Consider the following 26,801-nt stretch of genomic DNA (forward strand, 5'->3'; position numbering starts at 1 on the left):
AATTTCATCATAATAGATTGCGTATGATTCAGTAGCTAATCACTCATACATTATTGAAAAGTTATGAATCTATTTTTATGTCACAGTTTGTGTTTTGCAAATTTTAGTCAAATAAATAAATTATGATACACAGAACTTTTGATTAGGTAGAATCAAAGTGCTTTAAGTGTTTAAGTGCTTCCTTTTGATAAACTACTTTGCAAACTAGAAGTGATTAACTGAATTGTCAGGTTGCACACAAGAAGAACCACAATCACCTCACTCTAACACTGTTAAATACGTTTTATTAGTGTAATTTTATAAATAACATCATTAGTCTTTAGGAGAGGGTCAGCAGCTCTAGATGACTTTTTAAACAGAAGTAAACCAATCATTTGAAAGCAACAGCCCCAAGAAATTCACAAGCAATAAATTTTATTGGTAGCTAAAGTAATTAAGAGCTTAAAGTGCTTCAGCTTCTTGCTTTAGCATCAAGTACAATCAGAATTGCTTTTACTTCGCTACTAAGTATGTCAACTTGTTCAAAGAGAAATCACAGTTTAAAGTCATGGCTTCCAATAATAACTTTCTCCTCATCTTACGCCTCTAAAGTACTTAACATGACAGAGCTTATGAATACCCAGTCAATATTTTCGGGAGTGCTGATCAGCACAGGAGAATAATTCCTTCCCTATTTCTAAATTTCCCCCGATTGCCCCACTACCCTGAACACGATGTTGCTGCATCCCATGCCTTCTCTTTTTGATTAACAGGGAAAACACCTTGATAAAAGGCATAATAACAAAATCTACAGATAAGATTCAAAGCTGCAGTCACTTTTTTTTTTCTTGTGTTTGCACCATGTTACCTACTGCACAGCTTTGTCTTGACTATGAGAGGTGTCATTGTTCAGGAAGCTTTGATTCATTCTGTATTATTTCCCGCTATTTTCCTGTTTGTTTAAATGGGGTGGCTGCTTAAGTTGCATTGATACAGGATTTGTGGGTTCTTAACCAAATAACTGGTCTGTGCATAATAACACTAAAGACAGAGCAATACTGGGAACTGCACCATGGTTGGCAATCCAAGAGATCAACTCCCTCCTTGGAGTGATGTCTACTGTGTTAACATATGATACTGAGGAATGAAAAGGACTTTGAAAGACTTATCATTCAAAAAGTCTTGACTAGAAGACTAATCAACCACTTGCCAAGATTTTTTCCTGAAAATAGTACTTGTGACATACAGGATACTTGGAAGAAGATGACTATTTTATGGTGGGTTGATTAAATGGTTAATGTATCAGGGGAAATTGCAATGAACTTTGGGAGAGATGAGGAAGTTTTTATACTATGAGTACTGACCACAAAGCCTTTTCATGTTTTTTATGTTTTTAAATGAACAGGTGCACTGGAAATGAAGGTTTTGAAACAAAGGTAGAAAAATGAAGAGGATTTTTAATTCATGGTACACTTACTATTTTTATGTGGTACTATGGCAATGTGGTTATTCCAAGTAATTTATCATTAAACTCAGAGCTGCTTGTCATACCTTATTCTATTAATGAAACACAACAACTGAATATTTAGAACAATAATTCTTAAAACAAAGCATGGCCTATCTCCTCTTCCTCATTTTAAGAACATGAACATAAACAAAGAACAAGTGCTTATCTTGGCTTTTACATGTATAATATCTGCAATTCTTAGTTGTATAGGCCCACATTAAAAAGCTTACCATGGAGTTACAGAAAAAACATCAATTTTTAAAAAGTGAGGTGTTTACATTACATCTAATGGTATTGTCTTTGCAAATGGGGAAGTTAGACCACCAAAATGCTTGTGTTCACTACAAAGAATTGAAGGTGGTTATAAAACCATAAGTCAGTTGAGGATTGTGACGCATTTTTGTCCATTAAAGTCTACCTACATTGCATTAAACTTCCAAGGTCTTGTACATGTAGTTGGCTTTTCTGGAAAAACTTGTTTCCTTTATCAGTCACAGCCCCTGCCAAGGCAACTCTCTTATTAAAGAGTAGGTGCAGCTCACACTGCATCGGGCGACCCATTATCCCAGATTTCTGATACTTAATTTTCATGCACCCCAAAAACCCTAATGTGTAATTGTGAATCTCCTGAAAGATCGGTCATATTCTTCATGACAGGGGAAAGGAAAAAAAAAGAAGAAAGCATAAAGTAAATGTTTGTTCAGGGCCCCGCTCCCCCTTGTTGAAACCCCTCTAACAAAACGGACTGGGCGCCCCAGCAGTACCTCAGTGTGCAGGTACAAATTAATGAGCTGCTAATGCCCAAACCCTGCCAGATCCCAACTTCCGATTGGCTGCAATCTGGTCATTAAAGAGAGGTAATTAATGCCAGATTGCACACACAATGCTAACAAACAAACAAAACAACCCCAAACCTGCTTTTCTCCTGCCACAAACAGCAAAACAAACAATACTGACATAACGGCAGGTTTCAAAGGACAGTTGCAGCTCTGCGGCGGCACCTCAGTTAATGAGTGTATAGAAAAGAATTTATCTGAAGAAGAAGAAAGTGAAACTCAACAGCCTTTCAGGCACATGAAACTAGCTTGGAGAATACTCTGAGATGGTGGCTGCTACCTAAGAGGAAAATTCAGCTGAAAACAAACGTACAAAGACTTTGGTTCAAAATTTCAGCAAAGTGTTTTTCTCTTGTCACTTATTGCTCAGATTGTGAAAAGTGTTAAAAGCTGGAATGCAGGTTTCCTAGACTAATCACTATATGAGGGATCATGGCCATATATTATTCTTTAGGTTTTCTGGCAGTCCCTCTAATTTCAGTCATGATGAACTAATACGACTTCTTTGAAATGTCATGTATGCTTCATCATGGATTTAGCTAGAATTTAGTATTATTGTATGGCCATTTTCAATGTCAGCAAATAGCTTAAAATACAATGTTGAGAAAATATCAGCAGCAGTAACCAGAATATTATTAGCATAAATAACAAATGAATTCCCACCAACCAAGCACAACCATTTTCTTTTTTCGTTTTTTGAATCGATGGCTTATGACAAAAGGTGTGTCCCTTCCACTAAGCTCCAAACCAGCTTGGTTCAATGAACAGTGTATCTTGCTATGTTAAAATACCTGAGAGCAAACTTAGTTTACAAAAAATATGAAGAATAAATACAGTAAGCTTTCAGACAAAGGATGGTTGTCAGGTTCTTAGTATGCAAAGTAAAACTGTAATATACTATATAGTGCTTCAGTTTTCTAATAAGTCATTGTGATAAGGTTAACACTCAACACAGAACAACATACAAATAAGAACACCCAAAGATGAAAATTACTTTGCTTATGTTGCTGTATTAGAATTTTATTTGCTAAAGGGTGAAAACAGATTTGCAAAATTCACAGTTAACTTAAAACAATAGTTTTAAACCTTTTATTCCTAGCCCTGGCTGCCTTCAGGAAGGAAAGAACATCTGGTTATTTAAGGAACACAATATGTTCACATTTTCTATGACTTTTGTTTCTAATTGGGTTTTTAATTTTTTTTTTTTTATTTGAACAACTCTAGTTAGAACTATGTTTTTTAATCACTTTATATTCTTCCACTGCCCTATCTCCATATCTCTATTTCTTAATTTCGCAGCCTTTGCTTTGAAAATTAACAGCGCTCAGTGGTTTCGATAACAAAAAAAATGAAGAAAATTGGCTACTCGTGGGATAGTAAATACATAGAGATACACCTTTAGTAAATGCTTTTGGATATACACAGAAAAACCCGTCCCTTATTTTCTCATTTCACATACACATACTTTTAATAGCCCCTTCTTCTGTACGAAGCTCTACTTTTATATTTAGAAGGACTGTAAGTGCATCGAAGTCACTTTCATGTAAATAACTGAGGTAATTATCTGGTCAAAGATGAGAAATGTGAAACAAATACTCTGCTAAGCAGGTTATCTTTATCACCCTATGCAAAGACAACAATACCAATTTGAGGTTTTCATTCCGCATTTTCCTAAGAACCATCCAAATGCAGAAAAGGCTGAAATTCAATTATTCTGCATTGATCCATACCTGTAAAATTTGTATCTCTCAGATCCCCCTTCTGAGGCAGGTGCATTAACTTATTTTCAGCTATATAGAGATATGTATTCCTCTTCCATGGCACTGGAATATATCAAGGATGTGGAGTCTAAAATGTCCTCTCACCCCAGCTGCCAACTGGGGTCCACTAAATCAAAAAGAGAACTGCTCCATGCTTTATATTAATGGTACAAACTAATTACTTTTTTGTTATTGTTATTACTGGATAATGCTAAGGTTTGATTCCACAAAAGGTGAGGCAATTATCTTGTCCATTTGTCAGAAAAAAATGTCACCCATCTTTTACATATAGTTTTTTTTCCACATTTAGGTTGCTCTCCTGGTGACAACAGGATTGTTCCTTAAGAACCTTTCCGTTTTATGTACCTACCATCAACCTTTCTTAGTCCAAATACCCCACAACTTCCCCTCAGCAAAATTATTTGGCATCTACCTAGCTGCAAAAATAATCTCATGAGCAATATATATTAACAAACCTGCAAGAGGATGATACCTGTTTGTCCTGGCCCATGACTTCTAAACTGTATTTCTTGTCCAGCTGAGACTTAAAGCTCCAAAGGGCAGAGAGCAAGCCTCTCTCATATATTTGAAACAACATTAAACATTCTTGCTCTGTTCAACAAATAACAAAATAAGCCACTGGACCAAGCAACGGTCTCCCACAGAAGAGTTCCCCACCTTCACATATTGAAACCCAAGCGAAATCTTGGATGAAATGCCTCACAAAACAACTTAGCCTGGGCTCAGGAGATCAAAATTGCACTAAACCAACTGTAATTTCCCATTAGAAACCAGAAGGTGGTGATGGAGAAATGCGCAGGAAAACATCAAAATAGGAAGAAAAATCATTAAGTACTGAATTTGCTAATCATCACTTACAAGTTACACTACTGACTAAAATCCCCTTGTCATTTCTTCCAATCTCCTTTTATCTGCTCCGGGAATAAAGGCAAACTGCATTATCTTTATGCAGAGAGAGAGAAAAAAAAAGGTATCATAATGTTCCCATTTATATCAGTATATGATCTGGGTACTGCCTTTGGACTCCTGCAGCACTCATGATGTCTTGTTGAGTCTTTCCTTTCATTCTGTGTAATGAAAAATTTTGTCAGACTTGGAAAATTTTTATGTGTAGGTCTCGTAGAATAACAAGACTTCAATTTCAGAAATACGTAGGATTGAAACAGCATATGCTTCAAGACACATAAGTGAAACTTAAAATCATACTTAGGTAAAGATAAGAAACAGGTACTCAAGTCATAGCATTGAAAATACAATTCTTTCTCAGACCAGAAGCTATTTTTCTCTTTTAGAGTGATCCTTTAGAACAGCTTAACTCCCTATTATAAGAAGTCCAGATCTGTTTATGCAGTGTCAACCCAAAGACCCAACGTAAAAGGAGAGGAGGCTGGAAGTCCCTCATAGCTCTTCATTCTCTGCAAATCCCAGCTTTTTAACCTTTTGAGTATTTCCCAAGCAGATAAGTATAGCTTAGCAACGAGGAGCAATTGTAATTAATTGTATTTAAATTGACAAAACAACTAGCAGCCTTTCCGCAGAAGAGCTTTAAGTACTTATTCACCTGAGCGAAGGGAGAGCTACCTAAGAGACAGGTAGGAACTACATCCAGTGTTTTTCTGAAAGGTGTTCAAGGTGCATTCAAGAATACTAATTAATAGGACACTAATGTCTTAAGATCCTGACAACTTCATTCTGTTGGAGAGAAGAGTGTAAGGAGCAGAACAGTGATCAAGCCTCTTCCACAGGAAGCTGGTGGTTTATTTTTGTCCCCTTCAGCTGGTAGGATATGTTGCATTCTGCCTAGGATGCTTCAGAGGACAGCTGAATAATTAGTAATTATTCTATCTTTTCACACATACCTTCAATAAATGACAGATTACATGTTGGATTTAGTTTGATATCTTAGCACAATTTTCCTCCCACTGTATTTTCCCTCCAGAACTTACTTACTATTTTGCTAAGAGACTACATAAATAAATGCCGGGCAGTCTGATTTCACAGACTGCTGCTGAAATCTTAAGAAAGATTCCTTGAGATCTAACGTTACAAACTTTCTTAAAAACTGAAAAGACGATATCCTTTACTTCTCATCATGAAAGAAATCTTTGTGCCTGAGAGGAATGAAGAAAGCAGCCGTAAGGATGCAGATTTCTGCAAAAAACTGATACAGAAACAAAGATACTTTTTTTTCTTAATCCATAAAAGTGTAAACATTGGTAATGAATGAAATTTTGCAGAAGGCAGTCAGAGTGCAGAAATGATGAATTTTTCACTTTCAAAGGTGACGCGCATCAAGAAGATGAGGGAAATCAGACTTTACACTGGCAGCCAACTAATGGGACATGCACAAAGACAGTTCAAAACCAGCAGCACAAACTCTGCTGTCTGCCAAAGAGCTGAATATTGCAAAGATTACTATGTACAGCTTCATCTCAAACACTTTGTACACTATACTGTGTATATTCTATCCACACATACACACACACCATTCTAAAACAGCAAGTGGTCTGCCTTTTTTTTTTTTAGTAAGGATGAGTAGATCAGAAACTGTATACTAGCAATATGTAACATAAAATTTATGAATGTATACATTTTATTCACGAGAATCTTTCCAGGCTGTAACAGCAAACTCTCATTTTTAATAGAAAAACATAACATAACTATTACATATGGGTTAACAGTGCTTAATTTGCAGAAATCTCATGAAAAAGGTCTTACAGATGAAATTGCATGACAGTTTCTATACAGTTTACTAGGTTACTGTTTCCCTCAACAGTATACTTTATTATGAAAAACGTCTGTGCAGAATACCAAGCAAAGGTGTTCTAAAGAGCATAAACATTTGTAACTACCCAGATCTCCCGGACAACTCTAGCGAAGTAGTAGAATAGCATCCTTTAAACAGAAAAGCAACTTGTTTTCTGCTATTGGTTACCAACTCTTTCCCTCAGCTTTTTTGTCAGGGAAGAAGACACTTTAAACTTCAGTTTAGTCCCCATAATGTAGGTTGTTATTAATTTCATAGTATTTCGAACGTTTTATTACACGAGTTTATTAACCTGTATTTGCAAAGCAAGCATCTCACCTTTGGATCTCGGAGAAAAAGTGCTCTTAGGATAAGGGAGTGAACATCTCCAATGGGTGGATAATGCATCAGAAGTCCCAAACAGGTCTGATAATTACTTGAAATCACTAAAATGGGGGGAGGGGGGAGGGGAAGAAAAAAAGAGTGTAATATTACTATCTTATTTTGATGTTTCAAACAACTATGTTTTCCAATAGGTTCATCACATATTAGTGGAGCTTGAAGAACCAGTTCTGTGCTCCAAAATGGACACTGACATTACAGATACTCATCCATAGACACCCAAATTTAAGTGGGAAAATTTGTGAGATAAATTCTACCTTCGGTTCTGCTTTTCTGATGACTTTCTCCCACTCTGACAATTCTTTGCTGAAATATCTTCTATGTTGTTCTTATGTACCTATACACATATGTGCCCACACACATACGTACACACATATGTAAAATGATGTCAACACCTCCTGGTTTTCTCATAAATCAGAAACTACTTATGAAATGTCCAAGAACAAGGTAAAAGGCTAGATTTTAAATTCATAAATACTTAAAAATATAATATACCACTAGCTTTATTAGAATTTTTAACTTAATCAGGAAATTTTCAGCATGCTTTGCTAAAGTTTATAATTTTGTGATAATTGTGCTTGATCTTATCTGAATCTATGCAAGTATACTCTACGGCTCTTCGTGCCTCTTCGCTTATTGTTGTCTTCTGCTGTGTGCTTGTTTGTGTTTTTTTTTTCCCCCAAAATCAACCTAATTATGAGTGCAATTATTAAAGACATCTTTTCAGGCAGGTCTATGTAAGCTACTTCATTTCTTTTGCACCATCTAAATCCAGGCAATCCATCTGCCACAGCTGTCAAGCAATGCCTGTTAATGATGCTTGCACTCTGCAACATAAAGACAGCCTCCAACAATAGTAATTGTAAATACATTTTTAACAAACTTTGCTATTCTGAGAACTCTACTTGTAGTAAGAAATACTTTTAATGAGTCAGGCCTCTACACCAGAAAGAATCATTGCAAATACAAAATTATTTTCAATCAATAAAAGGCAAAATAAAGGACCATTTTGCAGACAGAAAGATTTAAATGTTTTACTTTTTTTCTTTCATGTGAATAAGCCTCATATGCTCCTGTACCTTTCCTCCCTCAACAAGAGGATTATGGGGAAAAGATGCAGGACTGGGCAAAATGAATAATTATAATCTGTGTAGGGAACCACTTTATCATCTTCATTTCCGTTGCTGATCCGACAGCTTGTAATTTCATACATCTGCTTTCATTTGTAAAGCACTCACTTATCCTACTCATTCTTTATCTGTTCTGCCTTTTCTTTTTCCTACCCTTTGTTTTTCTTGTTCATATTCAGGTACCTGTTTTTTTCTTCTTGAAGTCACAAAGCTGGCATAATGAACACAATACAATGGTCTCTGTCAGAGTTCTTTCAGAGAAGTACAATACGAGCACCACATAGTACATACCAAATCAAACTCTCATACGTAAATCAAATTTAAGATATGTACAGCAGTTATGATCATGATGCCTTTTTACCAAAGCAAATAAAAATACTGAAAATGGATCGTGAATTCTAAACACTTTTATAAACGGCAGGCAGTAAGACCAACACATTTCTCTTTTGAACAGATCAGTATGTGTTCTATTCTGCAACGTAAAATGGATTAAAATTATCCTTTCTTTACTTTTCCTGGAAGAGTTCTTTGCTGTCTCACAGAGAAAAGTAAATATTAAAAAGCTGATTTATTTTAATGGTGAAGACTTGACCCCTGCCAAAAAAAAATTGTATTTTCAATCACAAGACACTTACTCTAATTATTAATCTTCTGATATGCATAATAATTAAGCGACTGAATAATGGAAAAAAAAATCAAACTGTTGGGCAATAACCTGTGTCCCCTCTGACCCCATGAAACCTTACTATCCAAAGAAAGTTAAAAAACCGAGGAAGTTCTGCTAACTTTTATATTTATTTTTTCTTTAGGGTTTTCCCCACATATTCAGCTGTCCCCTTTTCATGTAGAAATCTTTACAGAAGACAATATTGTTGCCAGTGCTCTGTTGGCTGGGAAACCTTGGGTTAAAGGGATTAGTTTGCTGAAACACCTGTTGGTACCCTTTGTTTCAGAGTGATCTGTCCACTGCCCATGACCCAGCGATGTGTGCTTGCAGCCCAGAAAGCCAACTGTGTTCTCAGCTGCATCAAAAGGAGTGTGGCCAGCAGGTCAAAAGCGGTGATTCTGCCCCTTTACTCTGCTCTGGTGAGGCCCCACCTGGAGTTCTGTGTCCAGCTCTGGAGCCCTCAGTACAGGAAAGACATGGACCTGTTGGAGAGGGGCCAGAGGAAGCCCAAAATGGTCAGAGGGCTGGAACACCTCTGCTATGAGGACAGGCTGAGAGAATTGGGGTTGTTCAGCCTGGAGAAGAGAAGGCTCCATGGAGACCTTATTATGGCCTTTCAGTAATTACGAGGGGCTCACAAGAAATATGGAGCGTTTTTACCAAGGCCTGTAGTGATAGGACAAGGGGCAATAGTTCTAAATTGAAACAGGGTAGAACTTGATTGAATGTTAAGGAAGAAATATTTTACAATGAGGGTGGTGGGACAATGGAGCAGGTTGCCCAGAGAAGTTGTGTATGCCCCATCATTGGAAGTGTTCAAGGTCAGGTTGGGCAGAGCTTTGAATAACCTGATCTAGTGAGTGATGCCCTGCCCATGGCAGGTAGTTTGGTCTAGATGATCCCTGAAGGTCAGTTCTGCTTTAGATGAGGCTGACTTTTCTCTGTTGGTCCAATAACCATGCCTGGTTGCAAGCAGCAACAACAGTGGTGGAAAACATGTAATCTGACTGCACCTGTCCTCAACCAAGTTCTAATTTTCTGCCACATGTAATTTCTTTAGAGTTTAATGTTTGATGCCACCAGTCCTTTATCCAGATGACTTCCTAACCCTGGAAAGGTGGGACTACTTCCCCCATTGCTTTATTCATGGCTGTGTTCTATTTAGTAGGCCCTAAACTGAGTTAAACATAGATAATATGAACCTCAAAAATAACAAATCAGCTCCGCTAAGAAGAGGCTGTGGCTCCTTTATTACATGTATAATATCAGAGCACCTTTATATAGGAAAACATATATCCTAGCAATGGCCATAGCTAGTCTTCAAGTGGGAACATGATAAAAGTATACTTATTCTAACACTGATCAGACAAAACTAGCTCCTGGTGCAAGTTTACTATGCAAAATATAGACAAGTCTTCCCAGTTTTTCATTTTTGTCCTTGTTGAAGGGAAGGGAGATATATAAAATATATATACTTTTGCACTGCACCCTCCCCCCCCCAATTCTGATTTCATCAAGAACTGTATATGCTTCCATACCAGTGAAAAAGAAGTAACATATACACACTTCTGATTTGAAAGATTTTTTTAAAAAAGGTTGCTTTGCATGAATTTTTCCAAAGAAATGCAGAATATTATTTATTAAAACTCACAGACACTTTGGTATACAACCCTGCACTTGGCTTGTGAGAATTATCACTCCACTGATAAAGCTCTGCTTGGATACAGATGTAAAACTGAACAGAGCAGTTTACAGAATGGCTGTGTACGTGATTCTGTTATCTCTAATCTCTCAAATGTAGAAACAATAATCTAATAATCCAAATGTTCCTTTCCCCTTGAATAATATATCATTTAAGTAACAGGATTTTTTTAAAAAAGGAAAAATATAGCAAAAATAATATTTTCTTAAAAATCATGTCCTTGAGAACATCACAATGAAATATAGAAAAAATCCATCAATTCCCAAGCCAGTAACTTCTCCCCTGTCCCCAACTGTGTTGGTATAAAAGAAACTGCATAATTTTTAAACTTCCAAATAATTTCTGTATTGTATTATTATCATTGGCTATGTTTGACATTTTTAAAACATAATGTCTTAGGAGCTCTATTATTATTTCTATCGTTTCAAAGTTTTTAAACTGAAAATTTCCAGCCTATTTATTTATAGATGATTAACATCACCGGGTGTTTTGAACTAACATTTCCTTACACTAAAAAAATAAAAACCTTTAGAAACTTATTTTATTTGAAAAGGGTTTAAAAATATTAAAACAGAACTTTGGCCTCTATTCAAAGCTTACATATTATCAGCAATAAAACAACGAGGAAGCATGCAAAACTCTTCTATTACAGATACATAAGAAAAGCTTTCTTTTATCAAATCAAGAACTGTGGAAGTCGCTATATTCTGAGCTTGACTTTGAAAATATACTCAGCTTTACAGTATTTATGACTAGATGTTTTGTTCCACCATTCTACTATGCTTAGAGTAAGTAATTAGGTCCACCTATAGAACAGAAAGTTACTTATTACAGAAACAGTGTATGTATGAAGTATTAGCTGTCCTGATGAGATGACTTTGCATCACATTTGGGCAAATGTACTCCAAAGCTATTTACTGCTGTATTTACTAAGCCTGGGATTTTCAGAGAAAAGAGGGAGACTAATTTCATACAGATGCCTAGAACACATTTTTAGCTGATCTTTTTAGTTACCTCATACCAATACTTGTACGTGAGCAACACAAAACAAGAAAAATCCAGAAGAACCTTTCCTCCCCCAGGGGAGAGACAGTGCTTACAAAGACAGCTCTAAATTATTTTTTTTTAAGGGAAATGATGACACAAAATAAAATACTGGTGTTAAGAAACATTTATACATGCATCTGCACTACACATCTATATAAAAATTTTTAAGACTATTTCAGTTTAGTGCACATAAACAAGCAAGATGTAGATTGCAGAGCATAATAGACCTAGAATCACATCATCCTGAAAAAGCAGCATTAATTTTGAAACCTCTAAACTGAGTTAAACCTACACTTCTTTGAGAGGAATGTAAGGTAGCTCTATATGCTGCATGTTTATTAAAAAGTAATTAAAAAAACACATGAAGGCAGGCAGTGGAACGACAGTACGTGTAAAGTACATGCATATTATATTTTCAAGAATAGCTCCTAAAATAGGAACCACAGATGTTGAAAACTTCATGTGTCCTAGAATACAAAATTGTGTCAAATACATGACCTTGTTATATATCAAAGCTTACAGATTGTATATAATTAACTCTGAACAGCATGCTACAGAATTCATATATTTAATGACAGACATGCATCTTGATGCAAAACACACACTTTGTTGCAGCAAAGTTGTATACAGGATTCTTTGCAAAATATGATGGGACAGAAATACATGCCTCTCAATTAATCCTTACATACCCTCTGCCTCCCATTCACAATTATATAAGCTAACAGGTATTTTTGTGATTTCTTGTTTGTCTCAACTTAATGTATTTATTGGTCATCACTGATCCATAAGAAGTCACCTTTGCACATATTTCAGGCGTACTAAAATGAAATGACCATTTTTTAAACACGCCACTCCTGCATGGAATAAACCTATTTTGTAATTGTTACTCATCTCTGCATTTACATTTCGTTCAAGATATATCTTCGAAATTATGAGTCATTGTCTTGTGCATTTTCACGTTTCTCACAGCAGAAGAGCATAAAGATATTTCCAGTGTCAAAGGGAGTCTTTACTCAATTCATCGGCTTGGTCAGAAGGTGGAGCTGTATACATACCTGTATCACCTACTGTACATCAAATCTGCAACTCCATATAAAAACACAGAACTACTCCGAAAGCAAACCTGCATTTAACTCCAAGGCACAATTTGTTTCATAAATACAGCAGACCACGTCTAATAACAAATGTCTCCTCTCCTAGCATTTGAAACTGTTTTCAGTGTGTTAAAAAAGTCACAGCGAAATTTAGCATTTCTTAAGTCCTCTTTTTCTTTGAAAAATAGGATCACATTATTTTTAAAGGATCGTAAGATAGTTGGTACTTACAGGCATCTCTAATATATAACAACATGGCTACAAAAATGTAGTCAACTAAATTCAGGGTGATACTGTCGGCAAATAGAGCATCCCAGACAACCAGAAGGTCCTGAAGTGGGAATTCACGTCCAAACAGGAGCCGTACCCATCGCCTGAAAAAAAAGGGAAAGACGTGACTTGTAGTTCTCTGTTTTGCCCCATATGATTAAGTCAGGGTATATATCCCAGGATTAAGTCCAATCCAAAACATCTCACCAGAAATTTTTGCAAAGCGTGAAGATCTGTGATAATCACTTAACTAATTGCATTTGTGGAAATGTTACTGCAGCTACATTAAAGAAGCGACATATTACAGACTGTAGAAGCTCAACTGAAGACTATTATTACGTGGGTGAACCTCAAAGGACAAAACATATCAATCCTATATATAGTATTTTTCAGCATTTAATGTGATAGTGATCTAAGATGAAAGGGAGAAAATTTTATGTCAGAATAGCCTGCAACAGCAAAAACAGGGGGGTGAAGCCAGTGGTTTAGGAGAAGCCCCTGAAGTGCCCAGTCAAGTGAAAGCGAGTTCAGAGGCAGATGCCAAAGAGCAGTTAAAATGGATCGGGTCACATTTTGAAGAGGCTTCCTCCCTGTTGATGATGACAGTGTGTTTCCATGTAAAACATGCTATGGATGCTATTTTGATTAAACCTAATTTAAATCTTTACCATATTTAGTGAGAATCTGAATGTAGACTATACCATTAATTCCTGTTCATATCTGTGCTGTTTTCATACCTAGCAAATTGTGAAAGTCTGTCTTATTAAATGTAATATTTGCTTGAGACTGGAAGCTTGAGATGCAGTAGAAGAAAATATTTCTCAAGATTTCTCATTTCCAGTTCTGGCTCTTACACTAACTTACTTGCTGACCTCAGGAAAGGTCCCTTCTGTTTCTATTCCAGAACAGACCTGCCAGCTTTGTACATTTTTGGGTAGGATTATCTAAGGTTAAATCTGAAAGAGCTAAAGAATAGTTAGCAACATTAATCCTGAAATAGTTATTACGAAATGGACTTAAAAATAATGTATTACATTTTTAGCTGGGATATGCAAATTACTACGCATGTGGAATCTGTTTATTCAGTGGCAAGAAAAGATTGATTGCAAATTTCTCCTAAGCAAATTAAGTCATTCTTTAAAACTCACAAAAATTTCTAAAAAGGCAACTAGAAATTTCACCAAGAATTCACGTTTAACCACTTTTGTACCAGGCCTTTTTTTCCTGATTGCAGTAATAAAAGTTCATTTCTAGACAAATGAATTTCAACATGTCGGTCGACCTCAAGTGTTTTAGATAGCCTAAGTCTTGTAACTTTTTATGTTAGCATAGTAATTATTGAAGTCACAATACTAGCTATGACCAAACACAAACTCTGTGTTTACCTCTCTGATAAAAACCCCTTTCCTATGAGGACTTATTTTCAGGCCTCAAGAGGAGAAGTCAGAAGAGCTGTTAACACAAAAGTGAGGCTTAACTAGTGCGTTTAATACCACTTCTGTTCTGTCTAAGGGATTTTACCATATAGTGGCACGTTACTTTACAGTGCCTAGTCTACAGGAGACTTGTCCTGTGGTGACACAAACATTACCCAAACTCTGCATGAAACCTATTACTTGCATTAGCAACCCCTCCCACCTGTAAAACCACAACTTTCAAGTTACACAAACTGTTAGGCAATAAATTTCAGCTAAGCTTGAAGCATTTGAACTGACTTTGCTTGCAACTACCCAATCTCATTCAGAAGCCTTGCTAAAGGTCTAATACACTTCAAGGGAAAAAAATACACCATGGTATAATGGGATTTGTTATTAGTCTTTTATTAGAAATCTCCTTTGCTTCTTTACTACTTCATTATACAGTGTTAATCGTTTGTAGATGCAGGTTTATTCTGCTCAAGCAGAAGTCATTACTTTTTTCTCCTGCTTTTATACTTTCTCCTGGGAAAATTAAATCTCAGTCCCCAGAGGTACCACATTTCACAGATGTAGGCTGCTGAAGAACAACTGGACTTCTTTTTGCAACCATAATATTACCGTTAATTATTTGAACCTCCTCGTCTTAAAGGGAGTAAGCAGTTCATACTGTTAAAAATGCATATATACTGACTGTTCTCTTATTTTGTTCAGCAGTATTTAGCTCATAGCATCTATAAACCACGGACCCTATCGCCTATGAACCATGCTGCCATATGTCAGGACTTCACTCAGCTTTTCTATTCATAAAAAGGGATCTTAATTCCTTAAAATAAGTGTCCACACTGAAAAGCTGTCTTCCAAACTAACATGTTCTTATTGCTTTTACAAATATTTGCAGAGAATTTAAGACACATTTCCTAATTGCATTGGACGTGACAAACCTTGTTGTTTTTTTTTTTTGAGATGGCTGTCTGTGGTTTAATTATTGTTCTGTCCTGTTAATCTTGCCTTACATCTGTTACACCTGCAGACTGTGAGGCTTACAACAGTATACCTTTTATCACATATAGTAATACGATAATTCATATTTTACCAGGCATACTCAGCAATTAAAACCTACAAAAAAACCCACAAACAGATTCTTTAAAGCCATAATACACCAAGGTACTACTACATACACTGCAGAACATGTAACTGTATCTTTCACTTATGATTCCCAAATAATTAAACCAATATTCTCAAAAGATCAGTAATTACTGATCAGCTAATGATTCATTAATGACCTACAATAGAGAGAAAGGAGAAGAAAACTGTGCTCTAGCAAAGCCATTAAATAAGGAAATGATCCAGTCTCACCAGTTTTTATCAAAAACCACAACTATTTTAACTGAGATCTACAGGACAATTCTCCAAGCATCAATACACATATTTAGCTGGTTATCTTCTCTGTCTTCTCGGAAGGTAGAGAGTTCTTTAAAAAAATGAAATAGGCCTAAGAAATGGTTACAGATGAGGCAATAGAAACAGCTTAGGAGTGTTTACAAGGACAAAACAGCACAATAGACATCAGAAAGAATAAGAAAAAAACATAATACCAGGAAAGAGAAAGCGTGACTCTGAAGCTACTTCTAAATGACTAAATCTAGGACCTACAACTTGTACCAAGCTCCCCAAAAACTCTACTGTAAGAGCCTGTTTTCAGTCATTTATCCTTTTGCTAAATACAATCATCAGTACAACTTCCACTCCACGCATCTGCTCAAAGCTTGGTATTTTTTATTCATTGATACTATTCATTAGAACAAGGTTAAAAAAAAATTCTGCTCATGCTTAACTTATTTTTTCCGCAAGCATTTCATTAAGAAGGTCTAGAGTCAAAACAACAAGGTCTCTGCTATTTCCTTTTTGCTGCGTATACGAAAAAAAAGCTCAAATCCGACAATTCCTTGGTTGACTTAAACACAGCAGAGTGCGGATTTCCACAGAGTAGGTTCTATTTCTTCCTAACTCTTCCCATCAACCCAAGGGTGCACCTGCCACCCCTGTGGAGAATTCCTGGTCCTTCACCCCAGCTGTGCGCTCCTGGCCAAAGCTGAATCACCCACCCACAGTGGCCAGTGTCGCGCAGCTGATGTGGTGGCGGAGGACGCTGTTGATCTGGTTTCCAATGCTTGCAAGACTGGTGAGGGGAAGTCTTTTGGATTTTAGGATTTTGCAGGATGTAAGTGTAATTTCCAGTGCAAGTTTTGCTGCTTTTTTTTTAATTTAAATAGGAAAATTATTTAAATGGACTGTAAGTATTGAAAAGAACACAATCTTATCAAAAATAAGCACTTGGAAGCTGAGAAATGCCAGAATTAACATCAGTTGTTTACAGACTGAGAAAATGATATGTAAGTTCTGTCTCTTTAAACTCTGTCATGAATTATGTTCAAGCAAACATTTGTAGCCAGTGCAATTTACTATGTAAAGTCATGGTCAATAATTCAGGAGAAAGGGTAGACAGACTTGAGCTGTGATCCGCTTGTTCAAAAATATGATATGGAAAAAGGCTGAGGAGCGACATTCGTATAACACTTTCAAAATAATGTAAAGCAATATGGAAGACAAAGAATTAAATAGTTCAATGCCAGGCAGGATGTGCTACTCTGGGCACTACTCTTGTTCTTAGTAAGACTCTCGTGGCTTTATACAGTCCAGAGGTTTTGTGTAGAATGTCATAAGGGTATTAAGAAACCTTCAAATGATACAAGACAGTGAAGGAAACATGCCCAAGGTATAATCAGAACCTGTTCTTTCAGTTACACTTCTACAAGGGTCTTGTGGAAGGGCTGTACTGCTCGTGGTACATGAGAAATTCTTAATGATCACAGATGAGAAGAGAGGCAAAAAAGCTAAGTGTAACAATTAACAAAATGACATTTCTAAAATAAACAAAGCCTTATTAAAATCCAATATTTTGTCACAACAGAAAGAAGCATGTGAAATCCCAATAAAGCCAAAAAACTGGTATAAAACGTTATGTGCAAAGCTCATCAGACCTTCAGGGATTTACAGAGATTTCTGATGTATTCGAGCTAAACGCTGAAAATTTTACACACAGCATACCCTCATATGCACACCACCCATAAAGGATGTACAGTGAGATATTGTTACAGCATATGTTCAATTTTTTGCCTTAATCTACTTGTGAAGGGGATGAAAACAGACATCTTGCTAGAAGATGTGTTTACTTCAACAATAAATTCAAATGTTAATTCTAGATTTATTGGATAAAATAATGCGGCCTTTGTCATTTGAGAAGGCAGACAAGATGATCAGATTTCCCTTAGGCTGTAAAACATTTAAATATTACAGATTTCTACCACATCGTCTCCAGCAGTGTATGCTGATTGTAGGCAAGTGTGATAAGGAGGGAAAAAATGTGTGCCAGCATCTAACAAATCATTCGGCTTCTCCTTAGAGATAATGGAAAGTATATAAAAAAGATTCTTCTTATGTGTGCTCATACATCTGCCTTATCTGTTTAAGTATAATAATTTCACGTTTGTATGTGGACTACTATTCTGCCAGAGAACGACACACACGCTTTGGTGTCACTGTGATCTGTGTGGGATTGTCCTGTCCTGCCCTCTCATGTGGGGTCATAATTTCATCCAGCTTCTCCGGTACTGGCTGCATGAAGATGTGGTGGATCACTGCACCACATGCATGAACTGTGGCTCTACTGCTGGGTGGACACAGGGTAGGTTATTCATTTTTTTGCCTGGTTCAAATTCTGTTTGGTTTGTAGTCACACACATTCTTTTCCTAAAGTTTTATCTAGTTATATTAAATATTAACCCCCTGAACTTCAAAAACTATGATAAGATCCACATGCTTTCTGTTTCACAGCTTAGACACTGGGGCATTATGTAAAGATAAAAATGATGGTGTTTGAAAACAATTCAAATAAAAATGAAACTACACATTTACATTATGGATTATATGGGTTTCAAACTCTAACACAGGTTTTCCCATCAGAAAATAAATATTTTAAATTAAATAATAATTATAATAAACACTCATTTATTAACATACATCTACTCAAATTTAGGCTAAGCTATGTACAAGAATATTGTATGTAGTTTACTTTGTTGCCTTCTTTCCACTGGGGAGAAAGGTTCTGATTTGTCCTATTGAAACTTCCTGCTGCTCTACATAACCTGAAAATTTTTAATAGTAATTACCTTATCAAACACAGACTAGCATATCTCTTTAAAATAAATACCTTTAATTTTATTTTTACAAATAAATGACATGAGCATCTAATTGTTATGTGGATTATTTCCCTTCCCATTTGGTTTCTTCAAGATTACTTGCAAAGATTACTCAGTTTTGCATCTAAGAAAAATTCTTTCCATTTTTGGAAGACTCTACACATTTCCTTATTAAAGAAGGTTTTTCTTTCTAAAAAATGAATTCCTAATAATTATCTTTTCCTCCTTACTGTAATTTACCCATCTTTGCACAAGCTCCTACCGCTGTCTTAAGCCAGACCAATTTTAATATACTCATTTGCAGGAATGCGCTTAATGAAAAGGTGCCATTGCAGCTTCATAGCAGTGATGTTTAATATTTTTAGAAATATTATACAATACAATTTATACAATAAAACTATTGAACCTGTGTGCCTGCTTTGGGTAGGTTTCTCTTCCAGTCCTCAACTAACTTTAGGAACCTGTTTCAACAACAGTGCTACCCTTAGCTTCAGCTTTTCCATGGCTGTCACTGTCACCTGGGCTGCCACCTACAGCCAGCTTCTTGGGTGGTACCAGCAACTACTGCTGGGTGCCTTGGACACGTTCACCAGAAGTGGTGGTGCCCCCACTAGAGGGAAGATAATTTTCCTTCATGTTCTTGCTAAGGTTTTGGTCCCCAATGTAGTTCTAGCTTGTTGTACTATTTTAAGTGTTGATACTTGCACTTTCAGGTTCTTCTGAATTTGTTTTGGAAGTTGTTTTGTGCGAGTTTACGGGAATCCACTTAATGCTGACAAGTGTGATGCATTTTGCTCCTTCATACAGCTGTTGCGAAGTGTACACTTCTCCTGCCACTTCACCCTGCTGTAGTATACACCCCAATAATAAGGAACTTGCTTTAAAAAAACTTGTACGAAGAGGATTACTAGTCACCATACTCACTAAAAACCATCCCTGTTTTTGAAACTACGTTCAACATTTCCACTCTATACGCAGGGTACCTGATTACATACAACATGGAAGAGGCTGAATACTGAATGCCTTCTTCACCTCTGTCTTCATTAGCAAAACTGCCTTTCAGGAATCCTAGGTCCCAGAGACAAAGGAAAATGCTGGGGCAAGGAAGACATACCCTTGGTGGATCAGGCCAGGGAATACTGAAGCAAACTGGACATACATAAATCCATGGACCCTGAATAGGATGCATCCATAAATGTGGAGGGAGCTGGTGGATGTCTTTGCAAGGCTATTCTTGATAATATTTAATCAATCACGACAACCAGGAGAATGTCTAAAGATTGGAGGAAAGCAAGCGTCACTCCTATCTTCAAGAAGGCTAAGGAGGATCCAAGGGAACTACAGGCCAGTCAGCCTCACCTCAGTCCCTGGGAAGATGATGGAGCAGCTTATCCTGGAAACCATTTCCAGGCACATGAAGGACAAGAAAATCATCAGGAACAGACAGCATGGCTTCACCAAGGGGAAGACAAATGATACTCAAATTCATACCAGCAAAAAAGCATGTGAAATATACACCAAAAGAACACCACAAGTTATTCTCCCCTTCTACAATAACCTCACAAACAAAAATAAAACCCTTGTAATGGCAGTACACCATTGGAGAAACCGCCATTGGTGGTTTTCCATATTTGAATCTTAAAATTCTCATCAGATGTTTTAATATAATTCTGGAGTGATAACACAGTATCACAGTATCATGTTTGGGATTGGAAGGGACCTCAAAAGATCATCTAGTCCAATCCCCCTGCTGGAGCAGGAATGCCTAGGTGAGGTCGCACAGGAACATGTCCAGGCGGGTTTTGAATGTCTCCAGAGAAGGAGACTCCACAACCTCCCTGGGCAGCCTGTTCCAGTGTTCTCTCACCCTCACTGAGAAGAAGTTTTTTCTCAAATTTAAGTGGAACCTCTTGTGTTCCAGCTTGATCCCATTACCCCTTCTCCTATCATTGTTTGCCACCAAGAAGAGCCTGGCTTCATCCTTGTAGCACTCACCCTTTATATATTTATAAACATTAATAAGGTCACCCCTCAGTCTCCTCTTCTCCAAACTGAAGAGACCCAGCTCCCTCAGCCTCAGTCATGGAAGATTGGACATGATTCAGAGATTATTTGATAAAGACCTATAAAAGTACGAATTCAGAATAATTAAACTTATAAATCTGGATAATCTTGGTTTACTGTTCCGATTTTGCAATCCATTTGATAGATCTTCTTAATGTAAAACCGCAATACTACATTTGGCTGAAATAAACTCTTAATGTGCATGTAATTGGTTCACCTTTTCTTTACCTAATGGGTCAACTTGCTTTTGACCTTCTCTGAGAGAATTCTAGTTTTCAAATGTTTCTTAAGGTAATAGTTTTATTTGCAGGCTTTGCTAATGGTTCTCATATCAAATTTAAAATAGTCAATTTCTGGAGAAGCTTGAATCTACATTTATTTGTAACAGTAATTATGGACTAACACATTGTAAGATACAAGGACTGTTTTTATCATAATTTCTGATCTTCATCAGTTCGAGTTTGCTGTACTGGCTTGGTTAGATTACAGACACTTCTGCTCTCCACTTCATCCCCCTAACATTTTCAGATATTACAAGACTATCAGCTTGCAGAATAGGAAGGAGTGGAAAAAACCAAAACCCTCTGTCATTATCCCGTTCGACTGATTCGAAAATGGATTTGATTAGTATCAGAGAAAAGTCTGCAACTGGCTTCTCCATAGCACTAAAAACTTCCAAAACAGAGCCTAGAAGTTGGATGTGTTTAGAAGAGAAAACAGAAACAAATTTCCCAGTTTTTCGGCAGGGAAGATAGGAGGAACTGGAACTTTAGGTGGAAATTATATTGTGGATGTAACTCTTAAGTGATCAGAGACTTACACTGCATGTAGCAATTAAAGAAACTCTCTGCAGTGGGAGAAAAGTACCCTCTTCAGTTTCTTTTACTTTCCTTCTAAACATTAAGAGTTAAAATATGACAGTTTTAGTATTTCACATACACACCACTTTGTAAAGGCTCTGTAATTAATGGCTCTTACAAGCATTGTATAGATATCACTAGCCTGTCTTTGCAGTAAATATGATGTCCAGTTACTGGACTATAAGAATTTACTGACCATTTGTTACTGAGAAGGGTGGATTATAAAGAATGATCGCAATGAAATATCTAACATAGTTTCAGTGACAGGTGCTTCAAGTTGACAACAAATACCACAGATCGAAGCTGAGGCACTAATTTTTTAAATGTTGGCCAAAATACAAAGGTGACAACACGAAGGGTCCAGATGTTATATCATGACTCATCTAAAAGGAACAACTAAATTTAAACAGCTCAGCTCAGGTTTTAAAAGTAAGTTTTAGTGTGACAATGTTACGGTGATAAACTAGCAGGATCAGAGGGGGCTTCTACAGTCTACTGGGAAAGACCTTTTGAAATCAATTATAAACACCCCATAAATGCAAGGAGAATGAGACTTCATCTCTGATACATACCTAAGCCCCTAATTTAATGACCAATATCTGCACTCATAAGAGAAAAATGTAAGACCTTAAGGGTGCATACCGAATTCTTACTGATATTTGCCTCTATGCAATTTCAATCCACAGTCCTAAATACTGATGACATGTGTATTTTGTTTTGAAAATCACTGCAGTGTAGCAAAAACATTTTCTTTTCTTTTTTTTTTTTTTTAGCGAAAATAATTACAGGTGAATGATTTTAAACACTGTTTGCTGCAATAAACCTATTGAAACAAAAGAGGCACTTCTAAATTAGTGAAGTTCCTACTGATATCAGCTATTAGCAATTAGGAACTCCACCCCCCCAACTTTTCCATCTTTAAACAGCAATGATTAAATTTGGTTTTAAAGTGGAGAAATTATATTAGAAAAACAACTCTCAGTGTTGCAATTAAAGCACAGTTCTTAAGATGATAAAATAAATTTGCTAATCCATCGATTCAAGATGCATGCAGTAGGTTTAAAAGATTGTGATCCTTTTGTATAATCTCTCTTCAAAAGAGGAATCTATAACATTTTACTGTTCCATATTGTTAAAACTTCTGTAAGTTACTACCTTTCTCTGCAGAAGCCACTTGTACAATACTTAATAAATATGATATATATTTTAAAATAAAAGGAATAGAGATAACATTGTTAATAGCTATAAAGTAAACAAATAACTGCCGATAAAATATTACAAAATTTATATTATGTATTGGAGACTTCCCTATCACAAAATGCCTTTTCTGTCCATAAAAAGTTGAACCATCTTTCCGTGCTGTATTGAAATGTTAAAAAAAATGAACTTTTTTTCTCATATGCTAAATAAAACATAACTAAAAATTTCAGGAGAGTTAACTTCTTTGTTTGTTTGTTTGTTTGTTTTTTAATTCTTCAGAAGCTATCTGCTTATGTCCAGCAATGGAACTACTCTTGGAAAACACATTGTATTCAAATCAACAAGGCAACATGCTTGTTGTGACTGTATTACTAGCTTACCCATCCACGTTAATCTTTTTTTCCTTTCTAATCCCATTTCTCCAGAACAGTTCTTTTCTTTGGTGTTACAGAGACTCCAGTTGATATTGAAGACATAGTTTTAGGTTTTCATAATAAAAGTAAGGATTGCAATATATCCAAGAATATGAATTATAAAGTAAAATGGTAACTTTAAGCGAAATCAATTTTTATATCAGATTGTCTCCTTTATGTCATAAAACTGCATAAATATACAACAAGCATACCTGAAGTAAAAGGACAGGGTCTTTACAAAGTGCTAATCTTTCAGCTGGGCTTAAAGCATAAGAAATTGAAATTGTGATACCTTGATATGAATGAAACAAAAAAACTTACTAAGCTATTTGGCAGCCATGCTCAGAATAAAACAGGCACCAGTAATGAAGGCTTTATTAACATCAACTAAATCTTACTATATATACCTTTTGTAAAAGCCTTGTTTTAGTATTAGAAAAATGCCTACTAATTATGCTGAATATGAACATAGGTAAAACTGGACCAGCATAGATAAATAAATTACTTGCCAATGAAATGGTATGAAATATGTGTAGAGATAATAGGACAACAAAATATGTGCAAAACTCTGCTAGACAAATACTTGTTTAAAGTATCATTTTTTGTGTATCCAGGGTTTTGTTTGGGCATCGCTCATGAATGACTGGAGCACCCAAGGAAACTCATAGAGGAGGGAACTCTACTGGAGATGCCATCTTTGGATTTGCTGCCCACAGGGGCCTGACCACCTCCGAGTCAGCCTTCAGACGGGAGAGAATCCTGGCTTTCTTTACTTCTTTTCATCACAGTATAATGGATTTATTTCAGAGATGCTTTCTCTCTGAGAGTCAAAATTAAATAGTAATAAACCTAAAGCGGGCAGAATTTCTACCTAACTCCTGAATTGGGGGCTTATTTCTTCAGACTTTATAATTAAGTGTATAACATTTCAAAATCTCTTGGTGGCTCTCCACTCCAGAGAAGAAATTTCTTTATTTTTTAAAATAGGCAGAGAAGATTTATATCGTCACTGAATTCAATATTACATCTATTGTATGCTCTAAAACTAAATTAAGAAGCTGTTCAGAGGCCATACATGTAGCAGTCCATTTTAATCTATTAGTCTGGCTAAATGCCTTCATCCAGCGAAGGGAGTCATCATCATCAATCTGCCAGCTTGAGTGACCAGCCAACTACATGTTGATGTGCGCACCAAGGAAACACAAGCATTTCCTCCCTGATGTACTACTCCTGAACATAAGAATCAAGTGAGGCTGTTTCAATAGGTAGCACAAAAAATGAGGGTTTAGCTGCTTAGTGTAAATAACAGTATAAGAATCACCACTTCATCTTAGTTCAAAGGCAGAATATAAGTTTGGAGCCCAATTCCATTACCAGGCAGGGTACGGCAAGTAAGAGTTAACTTCTTTTGCAAGGTAAGATAATTGCATCATTGCTATCCAGGGTTTTGCTTTCACTTAAACTGAAGCAAAAAAACTGCACAATTTAAGATGTTTTATCCTTTCTGTATATACTTAAAAAAAGTTGGTTTACTTATCAGTTACAAGAGTAGGAAATTCAAATTTTGTGAAACAAAGTACCTGTCAATGGTGAAGTTTTGTGTTGCATAGAGGCAGCCTTATGGGAATACCGCATCCTTTCGGAGATGCACAAGGGCTTAGTGGTCTCATTTAGCTACCTATGTGCCCCTGCAGAAGCCCTGCAAGCAACAAAACACTCTGGTGGCAAACAGCTAATTCATTAATTAACCACAGTATTTGCTGGAAAGGAAAGCACTAAACAACGCTGCACTGAAAGTGCAATTGTGGTTGTTCCAGGTCCCTGTCTGCAGTGAGTGCGGCAGAGGCAAGCAATGCCTATGCTGTTTCTAATTATTCCAATTATCATGGCACACTATGAAAACTTGATTAATAACACTGAAGATATTGTTGTGGCAATTAGCCATATGGTTGTGGGACTTTATTCTGTCACGATTTAGCCATTAGCATCTACTTATGTTTGTCAGAACAGAGCATCCGTGACAAGTTGGAGTTCCGCTCACCTTGCCGAGTCCCCGGTGAGCAACACCAGAGAAATGTTTATTCCTGGGAGCCCCGCGCCTGAGTAAATTTTTCATGTGGCATCCGGTCTGACTGGGGACAAATGTCAAGTAGCTTACGCGACGACCCATCAAGGCGGGCTTGCTCTGCAAAAGGTACCTCGTGAAACAGCTTGGCAAAGCAGACTTCTTTCAGGGGAGGGTTTGACCAGTAAAATTAGTGTCAAATGTCTTGTACTCAATGTTTTCAACAGTTAACCAATCAGACAGCATGCACCTAACCTTATTTAGGTGTGATGAAATGTTCTATTATGATTTTATACACCTATGAGTTACATATTACCATGTGCTTGAAATGTATATTTCCATGCAGAGGGACCATGGGGCAGCGCTACTGTCAGCTTGGTCAGCCGAACCGACAGCTACATGAGCTGAACATTTTTATGAGCCATCTTTTTAAATCACAAAGTATATCTTAAAAGCAAACTTATTCTAACTGTTCTTTCTTTTCATTTTGTGGTCAGAACACCTGCTCATCTCTAAAAGTTAATCTCTAAGACACAAGGAGAAGCTTTAAAAATTCATTAATAATGGAAGGCTGCCTTTTTTTTCTTCTCCTGAAAGCATAGCAGTAGTCTTACCGCTTCCCCAACATTTCTTGCAAATCAGCTAATGCAAATGTGTTTATCTTGCCATGTCACTCAAAATCAAAATGTTTGCAATCAAAGACAACTCCAAACTTGACTGGTTGTCCACAGTTAGGAATCAACAAGTTAGTCTTTATTAAAAGGAGTAGGAAGCACTAAAGAATTAGCATCTTGCTGCACAGGGATGCCATATACATAACTGAGGAAGGTGTGCTTCCCTATCCTGGACACGAGGCAAGGAAGCAATAACCCAACTTTGTGGAAATCACAGTAAAATGACACTATGTAAGAAGTTTCTAGGAAGTACAGAACTTGAGAAAATCCTACAGTATTGCAGAAATTCACTGGCAAGTGTTAAAAATAACAACGATCACTATTTTTCATCTATTTTTCCAATACTTCTACCTCTACCCTAACGGTACCTTTCCTTTTATAGTCATTATCTTCCATCTGTATAGATCTTTCACACACTGCGAGGAGACAGAAGCATCATTTAAAACCATAAAAGTAATTGTAAATAAATAAAAATAGACATAGGATTTTGAGCAGGTGTAATATTTTAAATTAAATTTAACTCATTATTTAATGAGAAGAATTTTAGTTGGCAAGACTTCTGGGCAAAAAACTTGCTGACAAATGTCCAGGTAAGAAAACAAAAATTACATGCACACCTCGCACAGCTCACTGCTAATAGAGATATATAAGCAAAATAAAGTTATCAGCGAAAAGGAGGGACTGGAT

At 36.5% G+C, this 26,801-nt stretch overlaps 1 protein-coding gene across 27 annotated transcripts in view; it reads right to left on the reverse strand.

Moving 5' to 3' along the window:
• Positions 1-26,801, reverse strand: part of TBC1D5 (TBC1 domain family member 5) — a 315,378-nt gene that overhangs the window by 66,624 nt on the left and 221,953 nt on the right. For all 27 annotated transcript variants that reach the window (XM_065051507.1, XM_065051503.1, XM_065051508.1 and 24 more), the window contains 2 exons: positions 13,123-13,265; positions 7,189-7,295 (listed from right to left, as the gene is read on the reverse strand). In XM_065051507.1, the coding sequence (XP_064907579.1) occupies positions 7,189-7,295; positions 13,123-13,265 (250 nt within the window). The remainder of the gene's footprint in view (positions 1-7,188; positions 7,296-13,122; positions 13,266-26,801) is intronic.

This window comes from Columba livia, chromosome 2, assembly GCF_036013475.1.
Source record: "Columba livia isolate bColLiv1 breed racing homer chromosome 2, bColLiv1.pat.W.v2, whole genome shotgun sequence".
NCBI lineage: Eukaryota > Metazoa > Chordata > Aves > Columbiformes > Columbidae > Columba > Columba livia.